Here is a 16,134-nt window from a genome sequence, read left to right on the forward strand (position 1 = left end):
TTCATCAAATGAAGTGCTGCATGGCAGTCAAATGGGGTAACAGACCTGTTGTGTTTATAATGATCAGAATTCCATCCTTGATGACTGCCTTAGTTTAAAGGAAATTTGATAAGCAATAGCCATGCAAGACAGATTTATTGTGATGTTAATAACAAGTGCTAAGAACACTTATCAAGTGTCCAGTGTATGCCACAGGAATCACAAGAAAAATTACATGCATCATCTCATTTAATTTACTCACCAGTCTTACAACGAAGGGAATATTTATACTCTCATTGTAGAGGTGAGATACCTACAGCTAAGAGAGATAAACTAACATACTAAGATTCTATTCTAGGAAGTATGATTCAAGATCTCGTTTTCTAAATCACAGCTCTATACTGTACTTTCAGGGAGTTATATATCAAATCCAATTGTCATAAAATGAATAGAAATAATAATGCCTATCATTTATTGAGATCCTCCTGTACACCAAGGGATGTCTAAATGTCACAAAGAAGATAATATCAGTAACTGCATTTTTAGAAAGAAAAAAAGTAAGGCATATGAGTTAGCCCTGACATCAGGAATCATTAGGTTATAGAATTAAGGTTATTTGAGTTGGAAATCCATGTTTATCATGGCTGTTATAGAGCTATTTGAATGAAGGAAGTATGGACATTATCAAGAAAAAGACATTAAATGTCTTCAAGTGTTTTGGAAGGGTCATATCATAGAGGAAATGGATTTATGTCCATAGCTTCAAATAGAATTCAAACCAGTGAGTAGGAGATAAAGAGAGATTTCTGCTGAATTTTAAAAGGGCTAAATAGTCACATCTAAAATGAAAATGGGCTACCATTTTGCTGAGTGAATTCATTGTCACTGGAAGGACTATTAGTGAGTGAAGGGTGTTCAGGCGAGGTGGAATCAAAGGTAATGACCAGCTGAAGTGCCAGTTGGCTGTTCACTGAACATTGCTTTCTCCTCCTCCTTCAGCAGACACAGCTGCTACATGGAAGCAGGAAACCACACAGGAGTATCAGAATTCCTCCTCCTGGGTCTCTCAGAGGATCCTGCACTGCAGCCCCTGCTCTTTGGAGTGTTGTTGTCCATTTACATGGTCGCCGTGCTTGGGAACTTGCTCATTATCCTGGCTGTTGGCTCTGACTCCCACCTCCATACCCCCATGTACTTCTTCCTCTCTAACCTGTCCGTTGTTGACATCTGTTTTACCTCCACCACTGTCCTGAAGATGCTGGTGAACATGCAGGCAGAGAGCAAAGACATCTCCTACACAGGATGCTTAACTCAGGTGTATTTCTTTTTGATTTTTGCTTTACTGGATGATTTCCTCCTGACTGTGATGGCCTATGACCGGTTTGTGGCCATCTGCCACCCCCTGCACTACATGGTCATCATGAACCCACGCCTCTGTAGCCTCCTGGTTCTGATGTGCTGGTTCATCAGTTTCTGGGTCTCTCTGCTTCATATTCTACTATTGAGGCAGCTGACCTTCTGCATAGGCACTGAAATTCCACATTTCTTCTGTGAACTGGCTCAGGTTCTCAAGGTGGCCTGCTCTGACACCCTCATCAATAACATTGTCTTGTCTGTAGCAACTGCCCTGCTGGGTGTGTTTCCTCTTGTTGGAATCCTCTTCTCTTACTCTCAAATTGTCTTCTCTCTACTGAGGATGTCTTCTTCAGGAGGAAAATGCAAAGCATTTTCCGCCTGTGGCTCTCACCTCTCTGCGGTCTCCTTGTTCTATGGGACAAGCCTGGGGGTCTACTTCAGTTCTTCTGTGACCCATTCTTCCCAGAGAAGCTTGATCACCTCAGTGATGTACACCGTGGTCACCCCCATGCTGAACCCCTTCATCTACAGCCTGAGGAACAAGGATGTGAAGGGGGCCCTGGGAAGGCTCCTTAGCCAAGCAGCCCCTTGTCTGTGATGGGCCATTGGCCATAACTAAGTGGACATGGTGGGCCCCAAAGACAAATGTTGTAAGTTTAATCTCCTGGTCGTTTTTCTCCCCTGAAAGACGTGTTTCATTTCTTCTATTCCCAAACCACCAATCACTTTTTTTTCCTACTGAGGAAAATTAGCCCTAAGCTAACATCTGTTGCCAATCTTCCTCCACTTTATATGTGGGCTGCCTCCACAGCATGGCTGACAGGTGGTGTAGTTCTGAAGCTGGGATCTGAAACCACAAACCCTGGCCGCTCAAGCAGAGTGTGCTGAACTTAACCACTAGCCACGGGCCTGGTCCCCTTTTATTAGTTTTTGTGTTAGTTCCTCCTCAGCAACCTCTTCAGTCATTCCTTTTGACTTTTCTTCCCTATTTATAACCCGTAAAGTTCTATCTTTGATCAGCTTTCTTACAGCCATTTGATATTTCTAACATTAGACTTGAAGCACTTAAATCAAGTGCTGGCATCATTTCCCCCAATAATTATCCTCTCAAATGTTGATATCTTCACCATAATTTGGTTGTGTGTTTATTTTCCCCTAGAAGAAATGGAATGAAAATCATACAATAGTCATAACCAAAGTGACTGCCAAATCAAGACTGTTCTTCTTGCTTTGCATGTATAATTTTACGTAAACCTGACAACATTTCTTTGAGATTTTTTTCTCATTTACCTTGTTTTTCAGAGAAAGAAATTTCAGTTGGGATGGACTGTAATCTGGAAACCTGACTCTGAGCCCACACTCATAATTTTGCTATCATACTTTTCATGAAAACAGTGATGTGATTTTCAACTTCAAAAGTAGGAATCTAGATTTGAAAGCTAGGCTGTCCAGGTGATTTATAGTAATATATTGCATAGGATAATTCTGATACACGGCTACTCTCTTTGCCTTCATTCCTCCTTCCTTCCTTTCTTCCTATCATTTCCTATGTTATTGGACCTTTATTTCCCATCATTGAAGTTTTATGATACACCCAAGGATCCAAAAACACATAATACTGAATATAATAAAGTAAGACTTATTCTCTCACATGATTTATTTTGAGGAGAGAATACTCCCTGGAAGTGCCATTAGGTAGTTATACACTTGTAGGATGCATTCAGAACTAGTTCACTTTTTGAGACTGTTAATAGAGTTGTATCCATTGAGACAGGAAGTGCTGTGGGTGGAGCAAATTTGGAAAGAAAGGTGAAATTAGAAGTTCAGGTTTGAAATATATGTAAAGGAGGGGAATTTGCCTCCCCAAAATTTGTCTCTTTGGCTTGGTTATTTTATTTTTTTTGAGGACGTTTAGCCCTGACCTAACATCTGCCATCAATCCTCCTCTTTTTGCTGAGGAAGACCAGCCCTGAGCTAACATCCATGCCCATCTTCCTCTATTTTATATGTGGGGTGCCTACCACAGCATGGCTTGACAAGTGGTGCCATGTCCACACCCAGGATCTAAACCAGCAACCCCTGGGCTGCTGAAGCAGAATGTGCGAACTTAACCATTGCACCACCAGACCAGTCCCAGGCTTGGTTATTTTTAAGAACAAAAGACTCAGGAGGAAACTTTGACCTTACTCCTAATAGCTTAAATGAATTTAAGATAGAAGGCCTATTTCAGAAAGGAGTTATCACCGTAGATTTATATAGTATAATATGAACTAGGTGTGGTAGACAGCAAGGCCTGTGTGCTCAAAGTCCTCTCCATGTGGCATTGTCTCTGCAAGGCATTGCAAATATTTGTTTAGCAAACATTTGCTTTTCCATCTCCATGTGAATGGCCTTCCTCACCTCTTATGTTCCAAACCACTTCCTCCAACATCCTTTTTTGTCTTAAGTGAAGATGATATTTAAGATGGTGGCTTCAGCCATTTTGGTGAGTTACTTGGTTTTCCTGCATTTCTCCCATGTGTACATGTTATTAAACGTGTTTGATTTTCTCCCATTATTGTGTCTCATGTCAATTTAATTCTTAGGCCAGCCAGAATTACCCAACAGGGTAGAGGAAATTTCTTCCTCTCCTACATGCCAAAAATGAGATATTCCAAATTGATAAATATTATATAGTTGCACTTATATGAGATGACTAGAGTAGTCAAATTCAAAGAGACAGAAAAGAGAATAAAGGTTACCAGACGCTGGGGGAGGGGGAATGGGGAGTTTGTGTTTAATGGGACAGAATTCATTTCATTTGGGGCTGATGAAAAAGATCTGGAGATGGTTGATGGTAATGGTTGCACAACAATATGAATGTAGTTAATGCCACAGAACCGTACACTTAAAAATGGTCAAAATGGTAAATTTTACATTATGTATATTTTGCCACAATAAAGAAAAATGGAGATGTTTGTTTGATGTCCCAGTGGAAATTGGAATTTGGGAGAGAGGTCTGTACCAGAGGTAAACATTGCGGGGTCATCGACATAGAGGTAGTATTTGAGCCAGCAAGCTAGTTGAGACTACCAAAGGAGCAGGTATGAATATGGAGAAGGACCAAGGACAGAGCCTGGGGACACTCTGGGAGGAGTAATGGCAAAGGAGACTGAGAAGGGAGACCAGTGAGGTAGCAGGAAACTAGGAGAGTTGGTGTACTGAATGCCTAGTAGAGAAAGTTTATCAGTGAAAGGCTGTGGTGAAGAGAGAAGCAATTCTCAAGAGGAAAAGTTGTGACCCTTTGCAAGCAGTATGTGTTTCCCAGACAGCCAGAGTTGTGCCCTCCAAAGACAGAGACCGTCATCTTTTTTCCATAGCCATTAGGAAACACTCATAGGAGGAAGTCCTGGAGATCTCTGTCTTTGTTTCTTATACTAAATGATTTATTTAAACAACCCTAGGAAATCTGAATTTATTCCTTAAGAAGACTAGTTATCTCAAATTTACATATCAGTGGGGCTGCTTCCTAGTGGTATTTGGGGAAAAATATAGTGTAACTGTAAACATTTAATTGAAGTAGGGAGAGTATCTGTCCTATTTATTTTGTATCTCTTTAAAAAATTATAGACTGAGCCATTCATTTTGTAAAGAAATATATATTGAGAACCCAAAATGTTTTAGGTACTAGGAACATGGTCGTGAAGAAGCAGATTCTGACATCATATAGCTTATATTCCAGTGGGGGAGAAAGAAAGAAAGAGGTGAGTCAATAAAAACAGTTCAAACGTGGAAGGTGCTATAAAAAATGAAATAGTATAAAGCAGAAATTCAAACAGATATTTCTATGCACACCTATGTTCAAAGCAACAATATTCACAATAAATAAAAGGTGGAAGGAAACCAAGTGTTCGTCAGAGATGAATGAATATACAAAATGTCGTAAATACATAAATAGAATATTATTCAACCTTAAACAGGAAGGAAATTCTGACACATGCTGCAACATGGATGAAACTTGATAATATTACGCTAAGTGACATAGGACAGTCCGAAAAGGACAAATAATGTACAATTCCAGTTATATGAAGTAGCAAGAGTAGTCAAATTCATAGAGATAGGAAATAGACTGGTGATTGGCAGGGGCTAGAGGAACAGAAGAATGGGGAGGTAGTGTTCAATGGGGACAGAGTTTCAATTTGAGAAGATGAAAAAGTTCTAGAGATGGATGGTGGTGATGATTGCACAACAATGTGAATGTACTTCGTGCCAAATGAATACTTTAATGCCAGTGTACACCTTAATGCCAAATGAACACTTAAAAATGGTTAAAATGGTAAGTTTTATATTGTTAAAATAACCACAGGCCCAAAATGGTATCACTTGTGCTAAAGCCCATGATACCAAACCTGGATTTAATACCTGCCCTAATTGCTGTTTTCACCTTCCCCAGCAATGTAATTTTAGTCAAGCAGTCTGGAATTTTCTGGCCAGTACCAATGGGGTAATCTGTTACATGGGCCCTCTCCATGCCCCAGAGGAGGAAGAGGTAATCTACAAAATAAAACCCTTGCCTTTCCCTTCCTCCCCAAAAGTAAGGTGTCCTGACCCAAAATAACCCTCTCATTTCTTTTGCTAATGACTTCCTCGCCCCACCCTCCTTCCTCTAAAATCCCCCATTTTGTATAACTCCTCAGAGTATCTCTTTGCTTGCCAGATAAGATGATGACCAATTCAAGAATCATTTAATAAAGCCAATTTGATCTTCAAATTTACGTGGTTGAATTTTGAGTTTTCAACAGTGTTGTGTATATTTAACCACAATAAAAAAGATGAAGCAGCACAAAATAATGGAGAAAGATTGTGAGATTTCTTCCAGAAAATATTTTCAATATCATTGTAAAATAATAGACAATGGCTATGATGGTTTTAGATAAAAATTTTACCACTAGTCCTCAATAGGATAACATTAGTCTATACCAGGATTTCTAAAGTGCAATACTGACATTTTGGTCAATATAATTATTTGCTGTGAGGGCCTGTCCTGTGTATTGTAAGATCTTTAACAGTGATGGGGCTGAGACCAGGCCGCTCCAAGGTGTGCCACTCTGGTATGCGGACTATTTCGAGCTGAAGACAATGAAGCCTCAAAAGACCCAGAAAGAGCATCTGACCTTCCCCCAAGCTGCCTAAAGAAATTTAAAATAAAGGTTGTCTCCAGGACAGGCCATCACCGTAGATAACTATCTAGGACACTTGGGGGGATCCTTGCTAAGTCCACTCTTATCAAAGTCCTGCTTATCAAACTTCTGCATTCCATCTCTATGACGATTGTCTTTCTCCCCCTTGAAGCCCCAGATCATTATGTGCTCCTTGCCTGTAGCTGAGGGTACTTAAACGGGTGGACTCAGCCAGATGGCCGAGTTACTCAGTTTACCCTGAGTTTCTCCCATGTATACATGCTATTAAATTTTGTTTGATTTTCTCTTGCTAACCTGCCTCTTTGGTTATTTGACCAGCCATAAGAACCTTGAGGAAAGGCGGTGGGGGGGAATTCTCCCACTTCCCCGACAACAGATTTCTGTTTTCTACCCTCTACATGGCAGGACTGAGTTGTGATAACCAGAAATGTCCTCAAACATGGCCAGATGTCCTGTAAGGAGCAAAATTAGCCTGATTGAGAAACACTGGAGTAGAACAATTCCATGGGTGCCAGAATAAATAGGGTTAGCTTTCAGAGAGACAGGAATAACAGGAGAAACAATATTTTAGGGAAGATAAAACATCAGCTGAATCTTGGAAATGTTGAGTTGAGGGGCCTGCAGAACACCCCATTGGTGTTATTATCAGAGGTCAAATATATCGTCTGGTGTTAATTTGTTTGCACTCCTGGCGTAAATCAAGTAATTGTACAGAAAGAGAGAAAAGTTCCTGCTTAGAGAACTGGGAGTTAAAAAGACAAGGTGATACTTAGCTAAATCCTACCCATGATCCTTCAGTTCTCAGTTACGGGGCTCCCATCTCCCACCCTATATAGGTTCTCACTGGACACTATACCATCCTTCACAACATAATCCACCCTTGTAATTAAATAACTATTTGCATAATTATTTTATTAATGACTGCCTCTTAACAACCTCCACCTGACCTTTGAATCTCATCTCTCCTGAAATTTTCGGGGAATTTACACTATCTCTTATCCTTTCTTTATCCTGCATTTTCCAATGTCTGCATGCAATATTATCATGACCAATGTCATAGAAGTCTTCCCCATATCTTTCAATGAAAATAAGACTCATAGATCTATACTCTTCTTTGGATATTGCTCCAACCTTTTGGATATTTGGTCTGTACTTGCAACTTCCATTTCCACAATGCTCACTCTCTCTTCAACCAACTGTGAAAGATGACATGAGTGGAGCCATATTAAAATAGAGCCAGAGCAGCCATTTCAGAGGAATTGCATATCTCATTTTCTCTATCTTCCAAACTGGACCAAACTGCCAACATTCCAAGAAGTCAGTTTGTGAATGTCCTGTTTGTGAAGACTGATGAAATTGGCCTGTGCTGATGACTGGATTGCTAACCAATCAATGAAGTACAAACCTAGCCGCACCTCATCTAGGCCAATGAACTCTTATTTAATACAGCTCACCTCCTCCTCCCTTGTCACCATAAAAAACCTTAGGCCCTCTCCTGTAACTGCGACACTTTTTGAAGTTTTGTTGTTGTTTTTTGTGAGGAAGATTGTTGCTGAGCTATCATCTGTGCAAATCTTCCTCTATTTTACGTGGGATGCCGCCACAGTGTGGCTTGATGAGCCGTGCAGGTCCATGCCCAGGATCCGAACCTGCAGACCCCTGGCCGCTAAAGCAGAGTGTGTGAATTTAACCACTACGCCATTGGGCCAGCCCCCACTTCTTGAGTTTTTACCTGAATCTGTGCTCCCCAAATTGCAATTCTTTGATCCCAAATAAATGCTTTGCCTCTTAAACTGGTTTCTGTTTTTATAGGTTGATACAACTCATCTGGCATCTTTCTACCTCCATCATAATTGCTCTCCCTGAGGTCTGCAGTGACTTCATGTGCCCAATAAATTTGAAGGGACATTTCCACTTTTCAAAATGCTTGATTTTGCAGTAGCAATGTCATGAATAACTGTGATGTCACCAATGACACTGTCACAGCAATGTCCCTTTCTTGAAATAGAGACTTTTCTCATGCATTTCATTTTTGTTCCAATGGGATTTTGAAGGTCAAGGCTATTGAGGGGTTCTTTTAACATTAACACGTCCCTCAGGGAGAAACTGCTAACTTTGAAATTAAACCCTGTGAAGGAAAGGCAAGAATTAGGGCAGCATCTTGAGAGACATTGAAGAAACATAGAGGAGCTTTTTTAATCTCCAGAATGATCTTGACTGTAAATGTTTAAACATACACGATAAAGAAGGAATAATAGGAGGAAAGAAATTCATTTCCTTCCACAGCTAACTTCAGGGAGACAGAAGTATCAGAAAGTTTCTTTTCTATTATTATTCTCTGTCTAACCCAAAGGAGCTTAATTGTTTAAAGAATAGAAGAATAATGAGACAATTTATTTAATGAGATGCTCTGAGAATTCAGCTTCCAAGGTTTTGGAAACTTTAAATAAGTTTCCAGTATCCCCAGGGTAAAGCATCTTGGGCCTCACAGAGATGTGGATTATGAATTCCCTGCTTGGACTATCTTCCTATATTTTCTGGGGAAAAGCTACTGTGGGAGAAAGAGCCAGGGCCACCAGGAGTTTCCATGATATCATCTGAAAGAGCCAGCGTAACCTAGAAAAGGCTGGGTCTCAGATGGGAGAAAAGAGATGCAAATAGTGGAGGGAAAAATTTTATTAGACCAGAGTACTAGGGACACAAACGAGCAGTGTCTCCCAAAGAGTCTCCAGGCCAGCAGCATCATCATCCCCTGGGAGCTTGTTAGACATGCAACTTCTTATCCTTCATCAAAGAGTCTCCAGGCCAGCAGCATCATCATCCCCTGGGAGCTTGTTAGACATGCAACTTCTTATCCTTCATCTCAGATCTACTAACCCAGAGACTCCAGGGTCAGGCCTGACTACATGCATTTAATGAGCCATCCAGGTGGAACTTACACATGGATAAAATTTGAAAACCACTGCCCTAGGGGATTTGTTGAAGTACATGTGGAAGGACCCACATGGGACTGCATCTTCAGAGATCAGATAGCTTTCCATCTCTGAAATCTTACCTGCAGATAATGATAATTTGTCTTTACTTTACAACTTTTGTGTCTCGTTTCCTTGTTTTCATCTTACGTGTTGTTTGAATTAGCAGAATAATATTAAAAGTGTAAGGTTCATAGCAGCAATCCTTTGCATTGTTCATTGTCATTTCTTTTTATTTATTTATTTATTTATTTACTTATTTATTTATTTATCTTTGAGGAAGATTAGCCCCGAGCTAACATCCACCACCAATCCTCCACATTTTGCTGAGGAAGATTGGCCCTGAGCTAACATCCGTGCCCATCTTCCTCCATTTTACATGTGGGATGCCTGCCACAGCACGGCTTGATAAGCATTGCATAAGTTTGTGCCCGGGATCTGAACCAGCAAACCCCAGGCCGCCAAAGCAGAGTTAACCGCTATACCACCTTGATGAGGATCAAGGCTGCCCCAGGGAGAGAAGTCCAAGGCATCCTGCCCTACATCCGGATCTCTATCATCCTCCAGGAAGCATAGGACATCCTGATCTAATCTGACCTGATTCTTACACAAAGTCGTAGGACCACCCAGTAACCAGACCCCACCTGCACTGATACCATTTTAACAATTTTTTTCATCATCTTTCCTTTGTCTTGTAAAGAAATGACTCACATACCTATGCTTTATAAATTTAACCCTACCCTCAACCCATTGCAGCTCTCCACTGGCCGTGGGTCCTGCCCTCATGCTGCAGCTCTTTACTGCTCATGGGGCCTGTCCCCATGCTACTCCATTCTATTCTCTGAATAAAAGAGCACTACTACCAGACCTTGAGAGTCCAAGAAATCTTTCTTTTGACTCCTCAACTCACCGAGCCTGCATCAACCAGGCCGGCCCCTACTTGTCATTTATTAACGCTTCCATGACCAACTGCTGAATGTTATCTCTCATTTAAAAATCAACATTATTTATGATTTTAAAGATATACACTTATTTTTCTAGTTTGAGAGCCTGCGTCCCTCCCCTTTCACAGCACACACATACACACCATCATTCATTGCTGTTGGGGTGGGGAAAATCCCTTTTCTTGCCTTCTTGTGTTCTTGTGGCTGAACTGATAGTAAAATTGACACATGACCAGATTAACAGGAGAAAAACCCAGTTTAATACATTCATATTGGAGATTATAAAGAAATGATACTCCGAGAGTGAACAAAAGAGACACTATATGTATCTTTTTTTTTGAGGAAGATTAACCCTGAGCTAACTGCTGCCAATCCTCCTCTTTTCGCTGAGGAAGACTGGCCCTGAGCTAACATCTGTGCCCATCTTCCTCTACTTTGTATGTGGGACGCCTACCACAGCATGGCTTGACAAGTGGTGACATGTCCACACCTGGGATCCGAACCGGTGAACCCCAGGCCGCCAAAGCGAACGTGCGCACGTAACTGCTGCGCCACCAGGCAGGCCCCTGTATACGTGTCTTTTACACAAAGAAACATACATTGACAGGGCAAGGAAACTTAGGTTTGGGGCACATAATTAGTGAGGAATTTAAACAGAGTTTAGCTTTGGGGTAGTAAATGAGTAGGGTTTGTTTATGCGGCTTCTCAGCTCTGAATCCCCAGCTCTGGTGATAAGGATGTAGGGACAGTATCTTTTGCGTGGGAGATTACTTCCTGCTTTCAGGGGGAACACAGACAGGAGGGTCAAGAATGCCTTGTTTGCTTCTCAAGTAATTTTAATTCAAAATAATTAATACGCTATTGTGGGATATTTTGGGGTGGACTGCTCTGGGCCCTAATACCACCATTGCTGTTAAAAAGGAGCAAATCCAGGGGCTGGCCCCGTGGCCGAGTGGTTAAGTTTGCGCGCTCCGCTGCAGGAGGCCCAGTGTTTCCTTGGTTCGAATCCTGGGCGTGGACATGGCACTGCTCATCAAACCACACTGAGGCAGCGTCCCACATGCCACAACTACATGGACCCACAACGAAGAATATACAACTATGTACCGGGGGGCTTTGGGGAGAAAAAGGAAAAAAATAAAATCTTAAAAAAAAAAAAAGGATCAAATCCATTTTGTATTCTATTGGACTTGCCATCTTTTGCTGTGATATATTTATGTCATAAATTAATGTAAACAGATTTCCTAAAGTTGAAGCACATTTAAATTCCTGGGACATCAGTAATATGGCAGAGTAGAAGGTCCCATTCTGGTATCTCCCCACAGCAACAAGAATTTGGTAGCCATCCTTGGACAAAAGTGCCTTTGGAGAGCTGTTTTGAGATGGCAGAACTGTGTCCAGGTGGCAGGCTTGCCGACCATGGTCCTAGCTACAGACCTGGAAATAGCCATGTTCCCATGTGGACTTGGCTACAGACACATTTGGCATTGCTCCTGCCACCAGCACCATCCACCAAGGCCCCAGGAGGAGTCATGTCCATTCATGCTCCAGGTAACAGGCCTGCTGACCTCAGTCTGAGGCGCAGACCATGAACATCCTGGACCCAGCTCCAGACTCTCTCAGCTGTGGTCTGGGAGTGGTCTTTCCCATGTAAGAATCCAGAAGGTGACGTGCCCGTCTGTGTCCCTGGAGGCAAGACTGCTGACCTTGGTCTGCCTAGATCTTGAAGCAGCCCATAACCCAACTCCAGACCTGTTACCAGACAAAGAGGGTTTACTGCCCAATGCATGTACAAAGCCAATAATTATGGCTTTGGCTTTTGAGAAAAGAAAAGGCTTTTCTGTGAGGTCAGCCTGCAAGGAGACAGGATGCAAGAATTGCCAAAATTGTCCCCCTGATCCAGGGTTTGGGGTGATATTTAAAAGTTTAGGGGAACAGGCTGGTACTTGGAAGTGCTGGTGGGGCGGGTTTCGATTGGAGCACTTTAAACATCTACAGCAAGGTGTGCAAAGGGGCTTCAACACTGGATCTTCCTGGATAATGGACCCCTCACTTCTGATGAGAGTCTGGCTTTTGAGTTCCAGTCACGTCTCAGTCCTTTGGTTCCATGGGAGGAGAATCTTCGGCTCCAGATGTTATTTCAGGCCAAGATTTTCTCCTCTGTGCATGCTTTGGCTACATGACTTGCAGTTTTTTGGCTTGCTGCCCCTGAAAAACAACTTTTAATTCTCTCTGATGAAAAGACGGGGTCAGTTTAATCTGACCCTACAAGGCCCATGGTTACAGACCCTGCCAGCAATGATTTGGGAGCAGTCATGCCCTCCCTGCATCCCAGCCAGAGACACGTCCATGAGAGCCCCCTGAGGCAGGCCTGCAGAACTTAATAGTGGCTGAGGACCCTAAAGCAGCCCTTGTGACAGGAAATCCTGTGACCCTCTCAGCTGTGATCTGGGGCCACTCTTGCCTGCTCAGAGACCTGCCCAGTGAGCTGATGGGAGCTACACCTGCCACAAAACTAGTGATAGTCCTTCAGTCTGTCGACACTGAAGAGAACCCTTCTTCCAGTATCAGCATTATTGACCAAGGTCCTGGTGGCAGTCCTGTCCTCCCAGGGACCAGATAGGGTTGATTCGCCTGGTCATAGGACTGCCAAACAGATCCCACCACAGACCAAGCAGCAGCCATATGACCCGGCTCCAACTCCACTCAACTGTGATCCCAGAGGCAAAGCTATCAGCTCAGGGACCAGACAGCAGATGTTCTTTATCTAGTGAAAGCAGTCTGTAAAGGCTGAAAGAGGTGTTTGCTCCTTCAAATGCACAGACTCCAATAGCAAGCCCATCTGCCTGCACACACTACCAGCTGACCGGTCAAGTACCCCAAGCTGAGCACCTAAAATGGTAAGATGCAACAAATATTACCTACCACTATATATTTACCACTAAATATTAAATATTTCATAAAATGACTATAATCAAAAGATATTGGCATAAGTAAATATATTACTAAGCAGAAGAGTTTGAAAACTGATACGGGAATTTATTGCTTAGTAAAGGTGGAATTTCAAATCAATAGATCAAGAATAGTTTATCAGTAAGTGGTACTAAGGCAATTAGCCATATTTCCTGGAGGGAAAAAAGCGATTAGATCTACTATCCCATACCACATGTCAAAATATATTCCACGAGGATTTAAGATTTAAACGTCTTTAAATATAATATATTTAAGAAGGAAATTATGAAATCCGTACATAATCTAGAGTTTGAAGAGACTTTTTAAGGCAAGGCAGGAAATCCAGATACTATTACAGACTTCTTTCACTGCAGAAAAGTTAAATGTTTTGTACAGTAAAAGATGAAACTTTCACCACAAAAGAGATATCAATTCAACAGATGCATAAAACATGTGAGGATGCACATGAAGAACTCTTGATAAAATGTGTTACTGAATCAGTGCTTTAAAAGATTGTTATTAACACCACAAAGGCCATCCACTGAAAGCCACAGCAAACATGATTGCTGGAGAAACTTTAGAACCACTCCTGAAAAAGTGAAACATGTCTGGTATCAGTGCTATTTCACAAAAATAAAAACAGAATAGATATTTGAAACAGAAAAAAAAAAAGATTTACAGAAAATATCATTACATTGAAAATGTAAGGGAATCAGCAATGAGAGTTTAGTATGGTGCCCAAATAAAGCCCTAAAGACCGCATGGATTCAATGGAGGTAAGAGACTATTTCATGGATTTGCGGGCTTACCAATGTGTGACAATCATTGGAAAGACTCTAGGAACGTGGAGAAAGGCAGGTAGAAAACCCTTTGTTGTCTAGGCTGTGGTGTGAGTCCCCAGCCCCAGCCTTGCCCTTCCACCGTCCAAAGAGAAGATGTGCCTCCAGGGGCCTCCAACCCCACCTCCAGGTATAGGCCCCATCTTCTGCCCATGGCCTCACTCATATTGCTGGTTCTACCTTCGGCCTTGGCCTCTGGGCTTCCTCCTGTCCCAGTCTCCGTGATGAGCTGACCATGGCCCATTCTCGCCCACACTGGAGGAGTCTACAATTTCTCTGTCTGAAGCGGTGCAACATACCTGATTGCTGAATGCAGAAGCCCCATCCCTTCTGGCCACAGGAAGGAAGTGAATGCGACATCACACATGCGTTGAGTTCTTTCCCACTGCTGGCTCTGTGCAACTTGGAGAATATCAAGTTGGTCGTGGTCAGGCCTTGGTGGGCTCTGGTGAGGCTCCTGTGAAGGGTAAGGAGGAAGGAGAGGAATCAAAGGACAGGTTGGGTCAGGGCCACTGAGGGGCCTGCTTAGAGAGGCTGGGCCTGTGTGGTTCACATCCACCTAGACTGCCCAACAGGCTGCTGGTGCTATGGGTCCTCAGGTTCCACAATTTGGAAAATGCGGTAAAGGCACATCCCTGGGGTCTTTTCATCCAATGTGCTCCCCTTTTCAGAAGACTCTGCCAGGTGTGTGTGTGTGTGTGTGTGTGTGTGTGAATCCTCTTTCTTCCCTTCTTGTGCTCTTATGGCTGGACTAATAATAAAATGCACACAAGACCAGATTAACAGGAAAAAACCCAGTTTAATACATGCGTATTGAGGATCATAGACAAACGATGTTCAGCGAGTGAACAAAGCAGGCAGTATGTATATCTTTTACACAAAGAAACAATAAATTTCTGAGGAATGACAGGACAAAGAAACTTAGATTTGAGGTATGTAAATAGTGAGGAATTTAAGCAGAGTGAAGGCTTTAGGTAGTAAATTACCAAGGTTTGTTTATGCGGCTTCTCAGCCCTGAATCCCCCAGCTCTGGTGACAAGGATGCAGGGAGAGCATCTTTCCTAGGGGAGGTCATTTCCTGCTTTCAGGTGGAACGGAGACAGAAGGGTCAGAATGCCTTTTTTCTTCTCAAGTAATTTTAATTCAAAACGATCAGTGTGCTACTGTGGGATACTTTGGCGTGGCCTGCCCTTGCCTCAACACCTGCAAAACAACCTTTGTGACTTCTCTCCAGAAGGAAAAGAATTTTTGTTGTTGGAGTGACCTTGACTCTACCTGTGTCCTCCTGTCCACGTGTCCTCACAGGCCTGTTTCCATTTCATACACAAAAGAATGTTTCATCTGAGAATTTGGCTTTGTCTTTGTATGTTCTTTCTTTTTGACACACTACATTCAAGTAGAAAGATAATGTACTTTCTTAGATGTTTTTGGTGTGTATATTTCAGTTTCTAATTAGAAACATATGTGGAACACAAGTGTTTCTGCTAAAGAGAAACAAAGCTATCACCTGTCTGTTCATCTGGACTCCTGGGCCCGTGCATCCCCACAGAGCTTCAAACCAGGAGCCTCTGGGAGAACAGAATAGAGGTTTCACTACAATACTTCTTGAATAATTGAATTTCTCATCAACAGAATGTTTATACTATGTGTATTTTTCTGGTACTTTTCTTTCAAAAAATCTTACACCTAAAGAAAATGTAAACAGCTGGTACAAGGAGTGTCTATTGAAGTAGATTCATCCATTTTACCATTCTGGATGTTTGTTCTCTCTCTAGATAAAGAAATATACATTTTTTGGTGAACTCTTTGAGAGTTAGTAGCATTAAATTGCAGACATGATGCTTGACCTTTACATATTTGGTGATACATCTCTTTAAGATAAGATATAAAACTATTATTTCACCCAAGAAAA

At 42.0% G+C, this 16,134-nt stretch overlaps 1 protein-coding gene and 1 pseudogene across 1 annotated transcript; both read left to right on the forward strand.

Annotated features, from left to right (window-relative positions):
- Positions 1 to 994: 994 nt before the first annotated feature.
- LOC103563662 (olfactory receptor 7D4-like) lies at positions 995 to 1,933 on the forward strand. Its single transcript, XM_070626673.1, has one exon. It carries the CDS (start codon positions 995 to 997, stop codon positions 1,931 to 1,933), a length of 939 nt encoding a protein of 312 aa, XP_070482774.1.
- A 3,076-nt stretch (positions 1,934 to 5,009) lies between these two features.
- Positions 5,010 to 16,134, forward strand: part of LOC103563667 (olfactory receptor 7E178-like) — a 31,281-nt pseudogene continuing 20,156 nt past the window's right edge.

This window comes from Equus przewalskii, chromosome 6, assembly GCF_037783145.1.
Source record: "Equus przewalskii isolate Varuska chromosome 6, EquPr2, whole genome shotgun sequence".
Classification (NCBI taxonomy): Eukaryota; Metazoa; Chordata; class Mammalia; order Perissodactyla; family Equidae; genus Equus; species Equus przewalskii.